The sequence below is a fragment of the Morchella importuna genome (assembly GCF_003444635.1).
Source record: "Morchella importuna strain M04M26 chromosome Unknown Morimp01GS034, whole genome shotgun sequence".
Lineage (NCBI taxonomy): Eukaryota > Fungi > Ascomycota > Pezizomycetes > Pezizales > Morchellaceae > Morchella > Morchella importuna.
Window position 1 is genome coordinate 18,570 of NW_025763431.1, and position 15,581 is coordinate 34,150.

A 15,581-nucleotide genomic window follows, 5' to 3' on the forward strand; every position below is an offset into this window, starting at 1 on the left:
TGTTAGGCGATAACCGAGTCAGGTGTCTTGAAACATACCGTTCATTATTGTTTTAGTAATCCCAATCGTTTAGAGTGCGAATTCTTCTCGCTTGCGCTTTAGATTTTGCCTGGATACCGCAAGGCTATTAGCTGCTTCCTTCAATGCCTTATCGTCCAAGGCTTGGACTGCTTTAATACTTCTTTTGATGGCTCTCCCGCTCGAACTCTTGGCAGTGGCATTGGAGGTAGTTGCATTGGAATTGGTAGTCTTTGCGGCACCGGAACTGTTCGAATTTCGCGTCTTAGAGGCCATAACCGGATCCTTATGGATAGAAGTCTTACCCTTTCCGGCCGCTGGACCACGGCGGCGCAGAGCTTGGATGCCCTGGGTCTCTGGAATCTGGGGCTCCGGAATCTGAGACACCGGAATCTGGGAATCCGGAATCTGGTATCCAGTCATCTGCGCACGCTTCGCTCTCCCCTTTTTGGGCTTCGTCCCAGCATCAACTGACAAAATGGCTGGATCTACTGCACTGGTATCCATAACCGCCTGTTCCAGACCCTATTATAGTGTTAGTGGTCTTTTCTGTGACAAAGGGTGGGGTACGTACCCAATCAGCTGCATCTTCATCAAACCACGATTCATCTACAACCCTCACAGTTGCCCCAGCTTCGCCACATATCCGGACGAGTTTGACCCAAGCACTTTGAACTCCGACAGTCAACCATTTCCTGCCCGGACCTGCCTCATTGGGGAGGTATACTAAGAATTTGTCGTCGGGGATTTCAACACGTTGAGCAATGCGCCTTTCAAATTCTTCGTATGTAATGTTGGTAGGAACATACGTAGGCGAGAACCCAATCATTCGGATGGGTATGTAGGCCGGTGTGTCGTTACCATGAGTTTGTGAGGGGGGTGGTGAGCGATTGGGTAGCGGTCGTGGTTGAGTCTCCGGAATCGAAACTGTTAACTCTTCGGGTTTCTGAAGCTCCCTCAGGACTGTATTTTGATGAATTTGAGTGCTCTGTGAACCTCCCTTTGCCGTTGAACCTTTACCTGCCAATGGAGACATTGTGGACGATGGACTGGTTTCGGTGGTGGTACACAACTCGTACGCTGCAACACTGTTAGGTACCGACTCAGTTGGGAGAACTCCTGTTTCTGTACGCGTAGCTGTAAGAACCACATTAGGTAGTTGGTTATGGTTAGGCTTGTCCGCTCTCATATGGATGGGGGTGACAGGATTCTGGCGGACAGGGGAACGCGAAATATCAGCGACACGGGCTCTAACAGAATCGATCGCTGTCGCTGCTTTCTGGCTAATGAGGAATTGGCGAGGATCATTGTATGTATCCAAGTTCTCCTCATCTCCACCCTCTTCATCATCATCATCTTGGTCCACCCCATACCCTTCTTCCTCTCCGCCATCTCCGCTATAACTATTTTCGTCTTCATCGTCTCCGTCATTATTATCGGCCTGTTCGTGAACTGTGGCGTGAGGTTGGACGCTAGCTGGTTTGTCGATAATTGCAGCTCGCTTCATCGAAAGGGGTAACTTATCTTGTTTCGGAGTAGTGGCTGCCATATTGGCTGCTGCCGCCTTTTTCCGTTCTCTCTCCAATTTTCTTTTAGCCAGGGCATTTTTATTCCGAATTTTGTCGATGCATATGGCGTGAATCAGGTCTCGGACCAACTCTTGAGTCCACCATTCGCCGTGTAACTTCGCCATATCGGGGGTGACGTTCCGTATAAGCTGAAACATTTTAGTATCACGGAATGCTTCGAAATTTCGATCAAGGCGATAGCCTCGCCTCAAACAAAGCATTCTCATGTCGGCCCGTATATCCCGAACTTGGTCCTTGATAGCTCCGTTCTCGGGGTTAAGGTTCATACGCTTGCGCAGTCTTTTCCGATTTTTGTATAGGCGATGCTCCTCCTTTTTGTCTGCTGCGTTGCCTGGTGCTACCTGGGATGATAGTTGGGATTTGGTGGACGGATTAACTTCGTCGTTAACGTTTGGCATCGCGGCAGTCTTGCTGGGAGCGGGATTTTTTTTTTTTGCTGGTATTGGCGTGGGTTCCTGTAGGTCGTCATTGTCGCTGTTGTTGTCAGAATCGGAATAGTCGTCAGGTGTTGCACGCTGTGATTTCCGACTTGCCGAGTGGGGTGTCTGCGGGATTGGATCTTCGTAGTAAGAGGTTTTTTTTTTTGATTTTTGCGGTTTATTTTTAGGTCCCGATTCCCGCGGTGGCTGACCCTTTCCGCTTTTGGTTTTCAAAACTGGAAGAATGTGAACAACGATAAGAATTAACGGAGGCGGGAATCTGACTACTAACCAGTTGGGGCATCGCTAGATGCTGCTGACGCTTTTTTGTGCTGTCCTTTCATCGCAAACCAATGCTTCATTTGCTCGTTCATGAACGCCTGGAGTTCAGGGTCGTTGAAAGCATTGACATCCATGGCCAAAAAAACTGTATGACGGCGGAATGTGGTGATATATAATATGGTGGGGGGGGGGGGTTAAGAAGATGTGTACTGGTGATGGGATCAAGATGCGGCGGTGTGGGTGTTCAGGGGGAGGTGACGTTGAAAATTTAGCGAGAAACCAGCTCGCCAAGATAGAACCTAACCGCTTTCGTACTAAATTCTTCGCTAGTTAACCTACAACAGACTAGTGTATTGAGTAATAATATAATCTTTGCTATCGTTTTTTTATAATCCCAATGAGCTGGCGAATTTGGGTGACCTCAATGACTTCCTTGGAGCCTACGCCAACCTTTCGAAGAAGTCTGTCCTCTAATACCGCCTCAATCGGCTCGATGTAGGCGAAGTACAGCGGAATATTCTGTTCTTCACCGACATCAACATCGATATCTTTCATCAAACGAACCATATCGCCTCTATTGATCGAGAAGAAAAACAAAACCTCACAATAGCCACTAAATAACGTTGCATCTGACAATACCTCATAACGAACCATCGAAGAGCTTCTTGTTGAATTACCACGCCTCAGCTGGGATGAGACCACCGTGAATATATTGTTAGCCGGGTCTTTAGACGTGAAGGAGGCCCATCGGATACAGTCCCTCGGAGTTGTTATGTAAGGCACCGCAGTATCATCAAATCTCTGGTAAAAAAAGCTCCGTAATGCTTCTCGCTGCCACCTATTTAAAACGCCAGATCTTTGTGGGGGACGTAGCCCCCCAGCAGTCGAATTTTGAAGAATAGGGCCATTACGAGTTAGTCTTTTTGCAACCAGGCGGTGTAATAATAAAGCTCCGTCCGCATCCTCAGCCTCGGCTGCCATATTAAAAATATTCTGTGGTAATACGTAGGGTATATGATTCCGCTGCTCGTTCAATAGCATCGTCAAACCCATGTTTCTATTTGCACATACTCTGGACTTTGCGGACGCTGCTATCATCCCACAGACTCTTTCCATCGGCCATTGGGAGTATACGTACATGGGGCCCAGCCAGCGAATCGCTTGAGCTACGTGTAGCACCTGGTGAATTACCGGCAGGCATGATGAGAGCCTTTCCCAAGACCTCCCATAGTATCGATTCTCGTAATAATGTACAAACCTCCGTAGACGCTGTTCTATCACAGGAATCTCCCCTTCGGCTATCATATTATCTACGGAGAGGCGCACGGCATCGATCAAGTTGAGGAACTCAATGTAGTCCACGTCCGGCAGTCTGCCCTTCATGTATATAGGCGCCATGAGAAGTGTGATGTTTTTCCACTCTGCTGCTTTGAGGCGCTGGCAATGTTCGGCAAAATCGCGAATAGGCTCTCCAAATGATGCTGGAAATGTTGCTGCGCTACTGGCCATGTCCTTTCCTATTCTTAACCACTCGTTCGGTGCAATATTATATTCATCATTGGTTTTGATGAATTTTTTGGCTTCTGCAGGGCCCCGCTTGTTTGCGACAGATGGCACGCCAGCCCTGCGCCCACTCCGGCGACGTTGGGATCCAATGTTCTCTTCTGGGTAAGCAGATTCAGTTCCCCGGCGGTGTTGAGAAGCGGGGCGCTCTTCCGGATCGGATTCAGTATCAGCATCGTAGACGGGTGCATGTTCTGAGTCCTCGCTGACAGGTGCCCCATGAGTGAATTTCCCCCGCCAATGGCGAAATAGATCTGGAATGACGTTTTCCCACCAAAGATGCATGCCATCGGGAGGGAAGCTCCTTGGGATGTCGATAGCCACCAACCCCGCGAGACAGCTCGGACCCTTGATACCATATTTCTTGGCATTCTTTTCGTCGCCAGTCTCTACCACATGGTCGGCAATCTTACGGGAACCCTCGTCTGTGCGCATAGGCAGATTTGCGGCATCGTAAGATTTCCAGCTCTCAATTACCTCCCTCTTGGTGCTCGGAGGGGGTTTAGGGGCGGGTTAAGCGGGCAGTATATGCCTCTATTATGAACCCCGTGAATATAGCAATATGGACAGTAGCTGGTACCCCGGTTACCTTTGAAATTCATTAATTTCTCACGGCCAGGCATGTCAGCAGCAATGATACAAACATGTGCTTTTAACGTAAAATATGTCTTCCGAGCACCGTTCCAGACATACGGCACCCCTTTCTCGAGCTCCTTTAGCTCCTTAACAAGAGGAAAGAGGAAAGAATCTAGGTCTTTCGGATTATTGGGCCCGGGTATAAAGCCAACTAACAGCATATTACGCTTCTTAAACCTCTGCTTGGGTGGCATGTTTAAATTCATCTATAATTATTGTCAGCGCTGTATGCTCATATATGTAGATGTATAATTAGGTATATCATCAATACTAACCAATAGAATTGGCCAGATGCTAAAGTTTCTTCGGCTTTTGAACACCCGTACACCATCTGTACTCAACAATAGGCCAATATCAGTATCCCTAGAAAAGTGCATTTTCTTCTCCTCGAACAAATCACTCGACCAATAATCACTTCGCTTCCCCCTTTGCCGGTCCTGCTCGGCCATGTGGCGGTACGACGTCATTAAATGCGCGGTCTCCGAGTTCGAGTAAAGAAGCCGCAGGCGGTGCGTAATCGGTATATAACCATGAGTTGCATAGGGCTTTTTTTTGGAGGCTTGCGAGCCAGCTGCAGTGGGCTTCCACCGAGGGTGCTGACATATCATGCATTCTTCCAACTCGGGGTACATCGCATAGGATATATGACTGGATGGGCAACAGTCGTAGAGGATCTCTTTGATACCAGTCAGCTGCTGGATTCTTTTTCTTGTCGTACGATAATCCAGTAACTTTACATCGTTCGCAGCAGAGAATAGTTCAGAAGTGGCGCTTGCACCATCCCTGGGAATTCTGTACTGCAAGGCAATATCCTGCATTGCCAGGGACAGCAATTCCTGCTTTGTTGGTGGATCGCGGAGAGGGTCATTGAAAAGAAAGGTATCGTCTTCCTCTTCAACAACGTCGTCCTCCTCTTCAAGTAATACCTCAGCTCCAGGAGTCGATTCAAAAATATCAGATTCCGAGCTAGATTCAAATATAGCCGTGTCGTCATCCTGGACTTCTACAAGGCCTCGACTCATCTGGCCGACTGGTCCTGACCTGTCACTATCACTAAAAGGCCCATCCTCGTTTGCTTCATCAACATCAGCGACATCCTCAATGGATTCCAGTTCAGAAGGATAATCATGCTCCTCGATACCGATATCCATCAGGTCATTTGAGATGTCGTTGAATTCAAAACCAGGAGAAGAATGCGGAACTTGACTCTCGTCTGTACCTCCCGGCTGGGGGGGTTGGGTTGGTGAAAGGAATACGTCATCAGGATCATAATGGATATTAGGTGTAGAGGAGCTCGAGTTTATCATGGAATCCGAAAGAAAACCTCGAGATTCGTTACTGGTGTGTGACCTAGGCGAAGTTGCATCTTCATAGATATCATCGTCGTCCATCAGATGTACGGGTAAGATATCCTCTGCAATCCTATCGGGTGAAGAACTTATGTCGGCGTCTGGGGAAGGTAAGTCTTCATCAGCGGAGGGTACAGGCGAAGGGGCATCTTCATCATAGTGCACCGGGAGATCATCTGGGTCATCCTCTGATGAATGTTGATTCGGGGCTGGGGGTGGCGCATTCGAAAGATGCGCACCGAAGGTATTTCGCAGAATATCCCTTCGTTTAAGAGCCTGATGTCTGGCCCACTCCTGTTGATTGGTGACAAGATGAGCAATCCCCCCATGCATGGAGCAGTCGCAAATGACCCTCATCTTTTCGATGTAATGACGTTGTTGAAGTGGTGCTGTTGATGGTCTAATTGTGGTGTTCGAATTCGTCGAATTATTCCGGTGTTGATTGGAAGTGCGCGCGACGTCACACACATACAATTATCTATATATATATGTGGGATTGAAGTAAACCCCAGGTACACCCCATGGTGGTTTAAGTAAACCCCAAAATTCTAGCGAGGAAAGATAAACCCCAAAGTGGTTTAAGTAAACTCCAGGTAAACTCCAGGTAAACCCCATGGTGGTTTAAGTAAACCCCAAAATTCTAGCGAGGAAAAGATAAACCCCAGAGTGGTTTAAGTAAACCCCAAGTAAACCCCATGGTGGTTTAAGTAAACCCCAAAATTTTAGCGAGGAGAATTTTCAACTCCGTGGGGTGTACGTAAACTACCCTGGAGTTTAAGTAAACTACCCTGGAGTTTAAAGTAAACCCCACCTATGTGCATGCGTGTACCACAGGGCAACCAATGCCAGACAGAGCCTCAAGCGATGCAAACCCTCCAATAGCCACACGCACATAACGAGAGGATGCAAAGGGCATGCACTCCCGAAACTGCTGCCCCAACTACCGCCGTTCTCCCTTCCCCAGACGGGGAATATCATCTGATGTCGCGTGAGTTCAGGGTCCAGGAAATTCCAGCTACAGGGATCATTGGCCTGTCGAGTGCCCGATGAAGATAACGTTCAGGGATCATCCCGCGTTAGACGTTCTTCTGGAATCATACGACGTTTTCCCTTCCTTTTTTTTCTTTCTTGCCCCCCGTGTTTGATTTGCTTTCGTGTTCTAGAGCTGATGATCTCCGGTGGTTTCCGATATGTGCAAAGATTCTGAGCTCCTCTTGCCGAGGATCGAGGGTAGAGGGGAGTGGCCTGTCGCTAACTTGTTCATAGTGTAATTGGAGCGGTAGTTCTAGTAGCTATTTGGTAATATCGGTCTTGATTTTTTTCTCCTCAGGATGATCGGAGCCGGACCACGTAGGAACTCAATTGAGGGTATATATAGGATTGCGCTGATCACTGTTCTATCCTTCTTCTAAGCTGGGGATATTTTGGCTGGAGATGCTCTGGAGACGTACCGCAAGAATATTCTACTTACCTATAGGTTATCCGTCCGGGTGTGTTTGATCTTCTTCGTGCATCTACTACTTAGCTTGTTGGGACTATTGTTACTATTCTTATTATTACCTTTCTTCTTCTACTACTTTCACTACACCCTTTAATCCCGAACTTCAAAAACATCTTCATCATGGATAGCACCTGGGCAGACTACCCTTTTCCTCTCATCTCCACTCCAGCCTGCGACATTGGAGTAAGTTCATTAGTCATTCCCCCCCCTTCTCCTTTTTCTCCATCCTTACTAACCGCCTCATAGTACACTAATCAGTTTATCAAATCCGCCTCCAAAATGGCCTTGACTCACAACATCATAATCCGCGGAATGAACAGCATCTATCTCCAATGCATGCATATTACGCCTTACAATGCTGCAGACTTCATAACGTACTGCCAATGCTGGGCCGAATTCATCCACAACCACCACGAATGCGAGGAGGCCGCTTACTTCCCTCTTATTGAGAAGGCGGTTGGAAGCGAAGGCATGGCAGAGGAGAACATTGAACAGCATGAAGCATTCATGGGCGGGTTGAATGATCTCGACGCCTACCTACGACGTGTGGACCCGTACAGCTTTTCCGGCAGTGTGGTGCTACAGATCTTGGAAAGCTTCGCTGCCAAGCTGCAGATGCACTTGACAGACGAAATCGTATGGATCCAGAGTCTAGCGACGAAGTATCCGACGTTGAACCTAGCCGAGATTGATATACGCCATGGAGCATATGTAGGGGGCCGGTCGACACGGACGAGGGTGCTACCGTTCTTTCTCACAAACCATGACAAGACATATGAAGGCGGCATTCATTCCTGGTGGCCGACGGGAAACAAGATCAGAGACTGGTGGCTGCGATATATTTGTACGCTGGTGTACTCGGGAGCATGGAAATTCTCGAGTTGCTCAAAAGGTGGCAAGCCAAAGAGGTTGGAAGGGATTAGGAGAGGGGGATTGATACAGGAGGCGCCACAGGAGAGGGGGGAGATTGGGGAAGTAATGGAGATGGCGCCGAAGAGACCAGAGGCGTCAATTAAGATCCAGACGAGAACAAACACAGATTGGTGAGTGTAATGGATTCTTTGGGTATTAATGGCGACACGGTGCTATGAGCTTTGGGAATTGGAGTAAATCTATAAATGTACAAAAAAAAATGATTTCAGTCAGAGACGGGTATCGGCTGTATAGCTTGGTGTTTTTAGATGATAGTACTTGGGAGATCTTGTAATTACTGAAGCTTTTCTTCTCTCATTTAGTTTCTTTAGTTTTGGAGTACGAGTCGAGTGACGTTTTATGACCAATGTAAATAAATCTTGCAACTCCTAATCAGCTAGTTAGTCAGAATTCCACTATATCTCAGCCCCGTGTTTTAGATTTGATTTCTTTTGAATGTAGGTTACCTGATCGAGTAGTGCTGTCTCAACACCCGGCAAGACCTAGCCGGCCATTTCGTTGGGAAGCATATGCCAACATTAATGCCCCACCAAAAACAATCATGTCCTCATGAATTAATCACCACATCTCGTCCAGAAATCTCACGATCAACTCTTCAGATGTGATCCCTAACCCGTTACATCCCGGAGTCCTATCTCACTCAACCATCTCGCCCCTGCTTCTTCATCCAAGCTTCAAGCACAGTCCCTGGATTCACACGTCACAACCATTCCGGTGGTAAGACCACCTCTACCCCTGAACAGGTTATCTTTAATTTCCACGTGGGCTTTAGGCGTCTAAGCCGATTCTTCTCGAATACTTCCTTTTGCAACGGGGTCGGTGCTTAGGCGGGCCGAGCGGATAATTTGGTGCATGGTAGGGAATGCCTTGCTTGCTAGTTGGTAACTGAGACTACACTTTAGGCTGCTTGTATCTCTTCCCAGCTAGGACGACACGACTATGCCGACCGATATCGGGCTGCCAGGAAAGCCTGTATATCCCAACTTAATTCTGGGCCGATATGTCCTGTCAGATCTCAAGCGCTTTGTGGTCAGCGAAAGGAAATATAATTTTATCCTCCATGAGGCCAGTTTAAAAACGAACATAACATGCAAATACCCCCCCCCCCCTCTATTCACTCCACTGAAAATCTTCTTGAACCACAAATCCAGAGTTCGTAGCTCTCGAAGAACGGTGTCTATGGATTTGGGAACCTGCCCTAAAGAGACCTCCAGGGGACCTTGATATACTTTGGCCGGGAGTCCAGTTACTCCTACCTTTGGGAGTTAGATCTATCTTTTGTCATTTGCAGTTCCCTTTTGAATTGGGCTATTATATGGGTAGAAGATAATGGAACTCAAGGGAGAATATACCCATATAGATATAGCCAGAAAGATTATAATTCAGGTTAGGAGCCTCGTAATGAGAAAGTAGATGAAAAGGGTTCCCTCCAGTTTCCCCTTGGTTTGCTTTATTGGCTGCTTACGGAGTGCGTCTTCTCTTCAAGGCCATCTGACCTATAGCTAGCTTCTGTAACTTTCTGATGTGTCCCGTCGGAACGCGGTAGCTACGTATACTTGTGGGGCCCGGCTAGCTTTAGCTAAATTCTTGGCGTTTGTATTTTGTCAACTCACCAACTTTTCTATCTTCGCTATCTTGATGGAGGTTTCGACTCTACTCTCACCCCCTCAGCTACATACTACAATTCTGTAACTCCGATTCACAGGTCACACTAAAAGGAAGGAGCTGGTCTCGATATGTGTACACCGCCTTGATATTGATCATCGAAGGGTTGGTGATGTGACTACAAGCTTTTCAGCCATAAAAGGAGAAAGGCGGCAAGTTAACAATAGCTTTAGATATTTTTTCTTGGTCATTCCAAGTGCAATTCTCTGTCGTGCCAAGAATCACGACATTCTAAATGTCGCTGACCTCCTCAATTCTGCTCCTAGTAATGGTGTCTTCTGGGTATTTACTAGAACACTATGTATCTATGCCTAATCTTTCAAATATATACCACGTCTTGCAATCAATCTATATGATATCTACAGATGCATATGCTGGTATTCGTTAAATAGAGCCTAGACTCGAAACCCATATTCCAGTTTCAACGCCTTCTAATTCTCCGCATCTTAACCGCAAAGGTACGTCGAGGCGAGGGAGCTAATTAGCAGATGTACACCGCTCTCAATCTAGCAAAGATGTCTCGAACTACTTCACAGAATACTTCGATTTCATCGCCGCTAACCACAGTACTCTCAGCAGGGAAATAAATACCAACTAAATACTAGGTTGGAACATCAAGAATTAATTTCCCTCGCCCAAAGCCACCCAATTATAAATCTATAGCGGAGGTTCCGAGCCTGTGAGAGTTGAGCTTCGTATATCTCATGCCGTAAATTATAAAAGCACTAGTGTAATAAATCCTCATCTCCCAAACAGAGAACTCACGCAGGTTATCACCCGAGACCTAGTCCTACGCAAACTGTCAAGCCTCACATCTCTATATTCCCCAGCTACGTGTTTCTCCCGCCATCCAAATTGAGTTATGGCATATACCAGGAGTACGGGCACTAAAGGCCAGAGGAGCAATAATCTTTATAGGCCGGTGATCTGCCAGAGGCGCCAAGCCTATTGGCAGAACTTGACCGCCGAGTGATTGCCTATGATTCTTATTTCGCATAAACTGAATTTGACCGGCTGCCCTGATGGGGACAGGAAATAGTTGCAACCCCTATCAGCGCTTCGAATCAGACAAACTCTCTCGGTTTTGGCGAACTATCGTTAACGCATATGCATTGAGGTCTTACTTTAATTAAATATGTTTAATACCCCAGCCGCCGAACCGCCCAGGACTCAACACACGAAGATATCAACCCAAAAAACCAAGCAGGGGGAATGTTGATTGATGGCCATTTTCGCACGAAATCTCTAATATATTACAGTCAGTTCCAGCACACCCTACATTGGTGCATACAACTAATGACTTAAGCAAGAAAAAAAAAAGACACCGCTACGCCAAGACTATCATTACCGAGTGATCTTCCGTGAGTAAGTACCGAACCAACATGTTCAGAATATTGCTAATCTGTGGAAAATCTGATATGACATATCCTTGGCTGTCTCTAGATAGACCGTGTGCACCTGTGTCGAGCATATACCTGTGCCGAGCACCTTATAATAAAGGCAGCATTTTAGCCACCATTTGGAGCGGATCCCTAGAGATCAGATAAGATGCTCGGCACAGGTACATTCTCGGCACAGGTGCACACGGTCTACCTTCCGATAGTTAAATTTCGTTGTAAAAACTGCATACATGCTCCTTGTGCCATGGGCTGGGACGTTTCATGAGATATTAATGTGTTGTATATAATCACCGTCATCGTTGGTAAGAATTTACTGCAGACTCCTTCCTCTTTAGATACATGTAGCTATTTTAATTACCTTGGTACTGTTGATCTGCTGCACACAACCTTAATTCCGCGGGTAACAACAATGACACCACGATCAAAGAGAGGAAGCGAAAAAATATAGCGTAATCGGGCACCAATCCCTAACTTAACTATATAATATTACAAGCATAATATTGTTATTTTGCATCATCTGATGATCTCATCCGGAAAAAAACAAAAAATCCAGTGCAAGCACCGAGGATTGAACTTGATAGCAACACCTCGTTTCAATCGAGGGGCCTCCGGGTTATGAGCCCGGCGCGCTTCCGCTGCGCCATGTTGCTGAGAACTCAAATCAATTTTTGCTACTTGACCCACCCCAGATATACAACTAATTCAAAAGTTTTTCTCAACGCCCTGTTCCAGATCACAAAAAACAGTGCCTCAGGCAAAAAAGAACACGAGCCCCACGGAACCCACGAAACCCACGCCGCGCACATCTCCTACAAAGAAAAAAAATCATATTAATTAATCAAGTACTGCAATACCTCCCCTTAGCGTCCTTGTTGCGCCCGGGTCGCTATCCACAAATCATTAAAAAACAAGGAAACCGAGTGATACCCCATGATTGTGCGCGTCTCTAACGTCACAGGGAACCCATATCCCAGCTTAGCGCCTAACCTCGAGCCTGACAATCTCTAGCAGGACCATGATCATCTTGAGTTTGCGCGATATCTCGCCCCAACGACCAATAATAACATCGGACAAGTAACCCCTGCAAGATTCCCTTGACGTGTTGATTTCAAGTAGATATTCTAACGTCATATATTCGCCCTGTGAATATTATAATTACAACTTCAGCCAATTGTTTGCGAATTAAGGAGATTGTAATTAGTAAACAGACATAGGAAATAAAGTAGAAGGAAACCAAGCGCGAGTAGATATGGTAATGTTGTGGGTGTTTGGTTGGTTCACTATATGTATTGATAAGATCTCTGACACGACAGTGAATGTGTCAACAACTGTGTGAAGAGTGCTATCGTTCGATGTTTGGTCCTTGCCTAAAATTCAGCTTATCTAAGGCCAGAGTCTTTGTAACGTATTGACCAGGCCAGCTAGAGATGAGATACAGAATGGTTCGATATAGCGGATGAGGCCTACTGGGGGCAACCGGGTCACAGGATGCGCTTATGCTGGTTAGGTCCTGATATGCATAAGTACATGTATATATATGTAGTTTATATTAGGGGTACTCTAGAGTACATAGGCGCGGATGAGTAAATGCAGGACATGGTGTTTTTAGATCACTTACCCGCCCCTTACTTACTTTAGGGAGAAGCTTGGTTGATCCGCCTACATCATCATAATCAAGTCTACATGCCATGTAATCTAATCCGTGCTTCCTCATCCGCGTATGCGGACATCTGCTCGAAGTCAAAGTTGGACTTGACAGCGGATCTGGACCGAATGCTCCAACAACAACGGCAAACCGGCGAAACGTTCTTCCCTACCTGCCCCGCAACCCCTCTACTAGAGTAGGCACTCGCTCAATCCCACGATACCTGGTTGAACCTACGTAACTAGCCTGTTAGCACATCCTACCTATCACATCCATTCCACCATCGCCGCGCCATCCGCCCTCAGCTCTACGCTAGCTAGCTACATGTACTATTCCCATCCTCTCTCATCTCTGAGCTTCCATTCGCTCTGCCATGACAGTTGTTTAATTTACCAAACGCCGTTTTGTTGGGAGAACCCTTCCCCGGTGCCCTGGTGCTAGGAAGAGTAGGTAGACAGAATTAAAAAACTCATCATCCACGATCTTCTGACCAACCGCTGCCACCTCCACCCCTAGCGGCGAGGTTGTTTATGCAGTTGGATTTTTGACGCGTGTGATTGGTTGCTGGAGCGAGAGGGGAAACCGGTTATGCTGCATGCATGAGCAAGCATGCAGGGATTGCGTACTGCAGGGATACAGGTGGGTGTTACCAGATTAAAAATAGAGCAATGGATGTGGTTAGTGGGGCTTGGGGGTTTTGTCGGTCCGATGGGTTCTGTAAGTTCTGCAATCGTGGTAATTGATAGAGAAAAGGGTCAGTGACAAATGTGGGGGATGCATCATTTAGTTGGGTAACGTATGCTATCTAGTGCCTGAGTATCCTGCTGTGAAGGATATCCTGTTAGTGATTGTAACTCGTTGAGGTGTGTGCCTTGGGGGTTGGAGTTTCCCAAGGACCCTGATATTGGAAACAAAGCAGTGGCTACCTTTGATATAGCCGTTGCGTATGATGGGGGTGGACCTAATGCTAGGAAGGTGACGATATCGGTTCCTAGAGTGATAATTGTTGACCCTGTCATACCAACTCGTTTCTCTCCTCTGTCATCCATGGGGATCGTCCTGTCCTCATTCTTGAATACTTAGCTCATGCTCATTGATCGTCATATAGACCAGAGACGTACATAGAGTACGTAGGAGGAGAAAGAGAAGGTAGAGGAATACTTCCCCCTATATACTACAACTCTGACACAGCCCCGTCTCCCCAGAAAAGAAAAACGGAGCTGTATGATCTTCTACAGGGGGGGGGGGCTGTCAGGATGAAACATCCGCTTCACACTGCCTCGGAACGCGGGGTCTTGTGCCAACCGTGGTTTGGGAGGAATTTAAGCTTTTAAGGGGTGTTTGAGAACTGCGGGGACGTGCCAATGGGGGGTCTGTGGTGTGTGGGGGGAGCCGATGATGATGGTGATGGAGATGGCTGTGGGGGAAGGTCTGTGGTTGGTGAGCTGTGTTGAAGACGTTAGTAGGGCTGTTGTGCTGCAGGTGGAAACCCTACGGCCACAACTCCAACGACAGCTCGCTTGAATGCTTACATCTTACATACAGCACAACCAACAAGGCTTTCTAAGGAACATTGCTCTGGCCTTTGAGGCCTAGATAGGGGCAACAATTAAGCCTCATTAAGCTTCTACTCGGCATGGAAAAGCCTTCTCCTTGTTGGATCTAATTCAATAATTAATTTTATGCTTCTAGGCTTCATCTAACACATCTCGTTTCTCCGCCGCAGCTTACTTCAGCTGGCCTTCAATTCAGCTGAGTATCGCAGAACATCATCTATAGAACCTGCTCCTTCAGCAGCGTCATGAAGATCCAGTCGTCAAAGCAATCCTCAATGAATCACTCGGTTCACCATCCGGATACTCGGCTGTCTCACTCGCGATCTTCCTCAAAGTCATCATCATCCCCCGAGATGGACGGGAAAGACGACTTTTGTGACACTTGACACAACCCACAAATAACCGGTGGGGGGGGGGGGGGGACACACAAGGCCAAGGATATGCAAATCGGCCCCACGCATAATTACGCACCACACCCATGAACCAACCACAGGACAGGGGGAAGGGCAGGCAGGGGGAGAGACAAGAATAGCTGCGCCTTGCGCGTGCGGGAACCCTACCATATCGGCCATAAAACGATGAGGGATGAAGGGAAGCGATGACTCGCTAACTCTAAATCGGGTTCGTTAAAGCACAAGAGAGAAAAGGGAAAGAGGAAGGGGGAAGGGAAAGGGAAATGGAAAGGGAAAAAAAAAAAAAACCAACAGCCTACAGGAAGCGAGGCGCCATGCATGCCTCGTGAATGGTCCAGCCCCTGGCTCATGCGTTCCAAACGATACTCTAGACCTGGGCACACCATGTTCTGTCCCACATGAATAATGGCCACCAACATCAAATTCGGCCCTGGTTGTTTCCCAACGACTGGACAGGCACCCCATGTAGCCGCCATTTGTATGGTTGAGGGCATTTTATTTTTATTTTTGGGGGTGCTGATCCTTTTTGTCTTTTTGTGATGTGATTGACTGACAGATCCAGTGTTTGTGTTGCATAGCTGCATAGCTGCATAGCTGCATAGCTGCATAGCT

The 15,581-nt window shown here is 47.1% G+C and overlaps 3 protein-coding genes across 3 annotated transcripts; 1 reads left to right on the forward strand and 2 right to left on the reverse strand.

The window, feature by feature from the left end:
• Nucleotides 1-52: 52 nt before the first annotated feature.
• Nucleotides 53-2,442, reverse strand: LAJ45_09084 (uncharacterized protein; the record flags this gene model as incomplete). The annotated part of the gene is made up of 5 exons (XM_046118629.1): nt 53-109; nt 180-265; nt 324-543; nt 593-2,262; nt 2,319-2,442. 5 exons carry the CDS (start codon nt 2,440-2,442, stop codon nt 53-55), a joined length of 2,157 nt encoding a protein of 718 aa, XP_045968014.1.
• Nucleotides 2,443-2,683: 241 nt separating this feature from the next.
• LAJ45_09085 (uncharacterized protein) lies at nt 2,684-6,213 on the reverse strand (the record flags this gene model as incomplete). Its single annotated transcript, XM_046118630.1, has 3 exons — nt 2,684-4,354; nt 4,516-4,713; nt 4,783-6,213. The coding sequence occupies 3 exons, from the start codon at nt 6,211-6,213 to the stop codon at nt 2,684-2,686; spliced, it is 3,300 nt and encodes a 1,099-aa protein (XP_045968015.1).
• A 1,264-nt stretch (nt 6,214-7,477) lies between these two features.
• On the forward strand, nt 7,478-8,623 carry LAJ45_09086 (uncharacterized protein; the record flags this gene model as incomplete). The annotated part of the gene is made up of 3 exons (XM_046118631.1): nt 7,478-7,540; nt 7,604-8,400; nt 8,593-8,623. 3 exons carry the CDS (start codon nt 7,478-7,480, stop codon nt 8,621-8,623), a joined length of 891 nt encoding a protein of 296 aa, XP_045968016.1.
• Between the last annotated feature and the right edge of the window lie 6,958 nt (nt 8,624-15,581).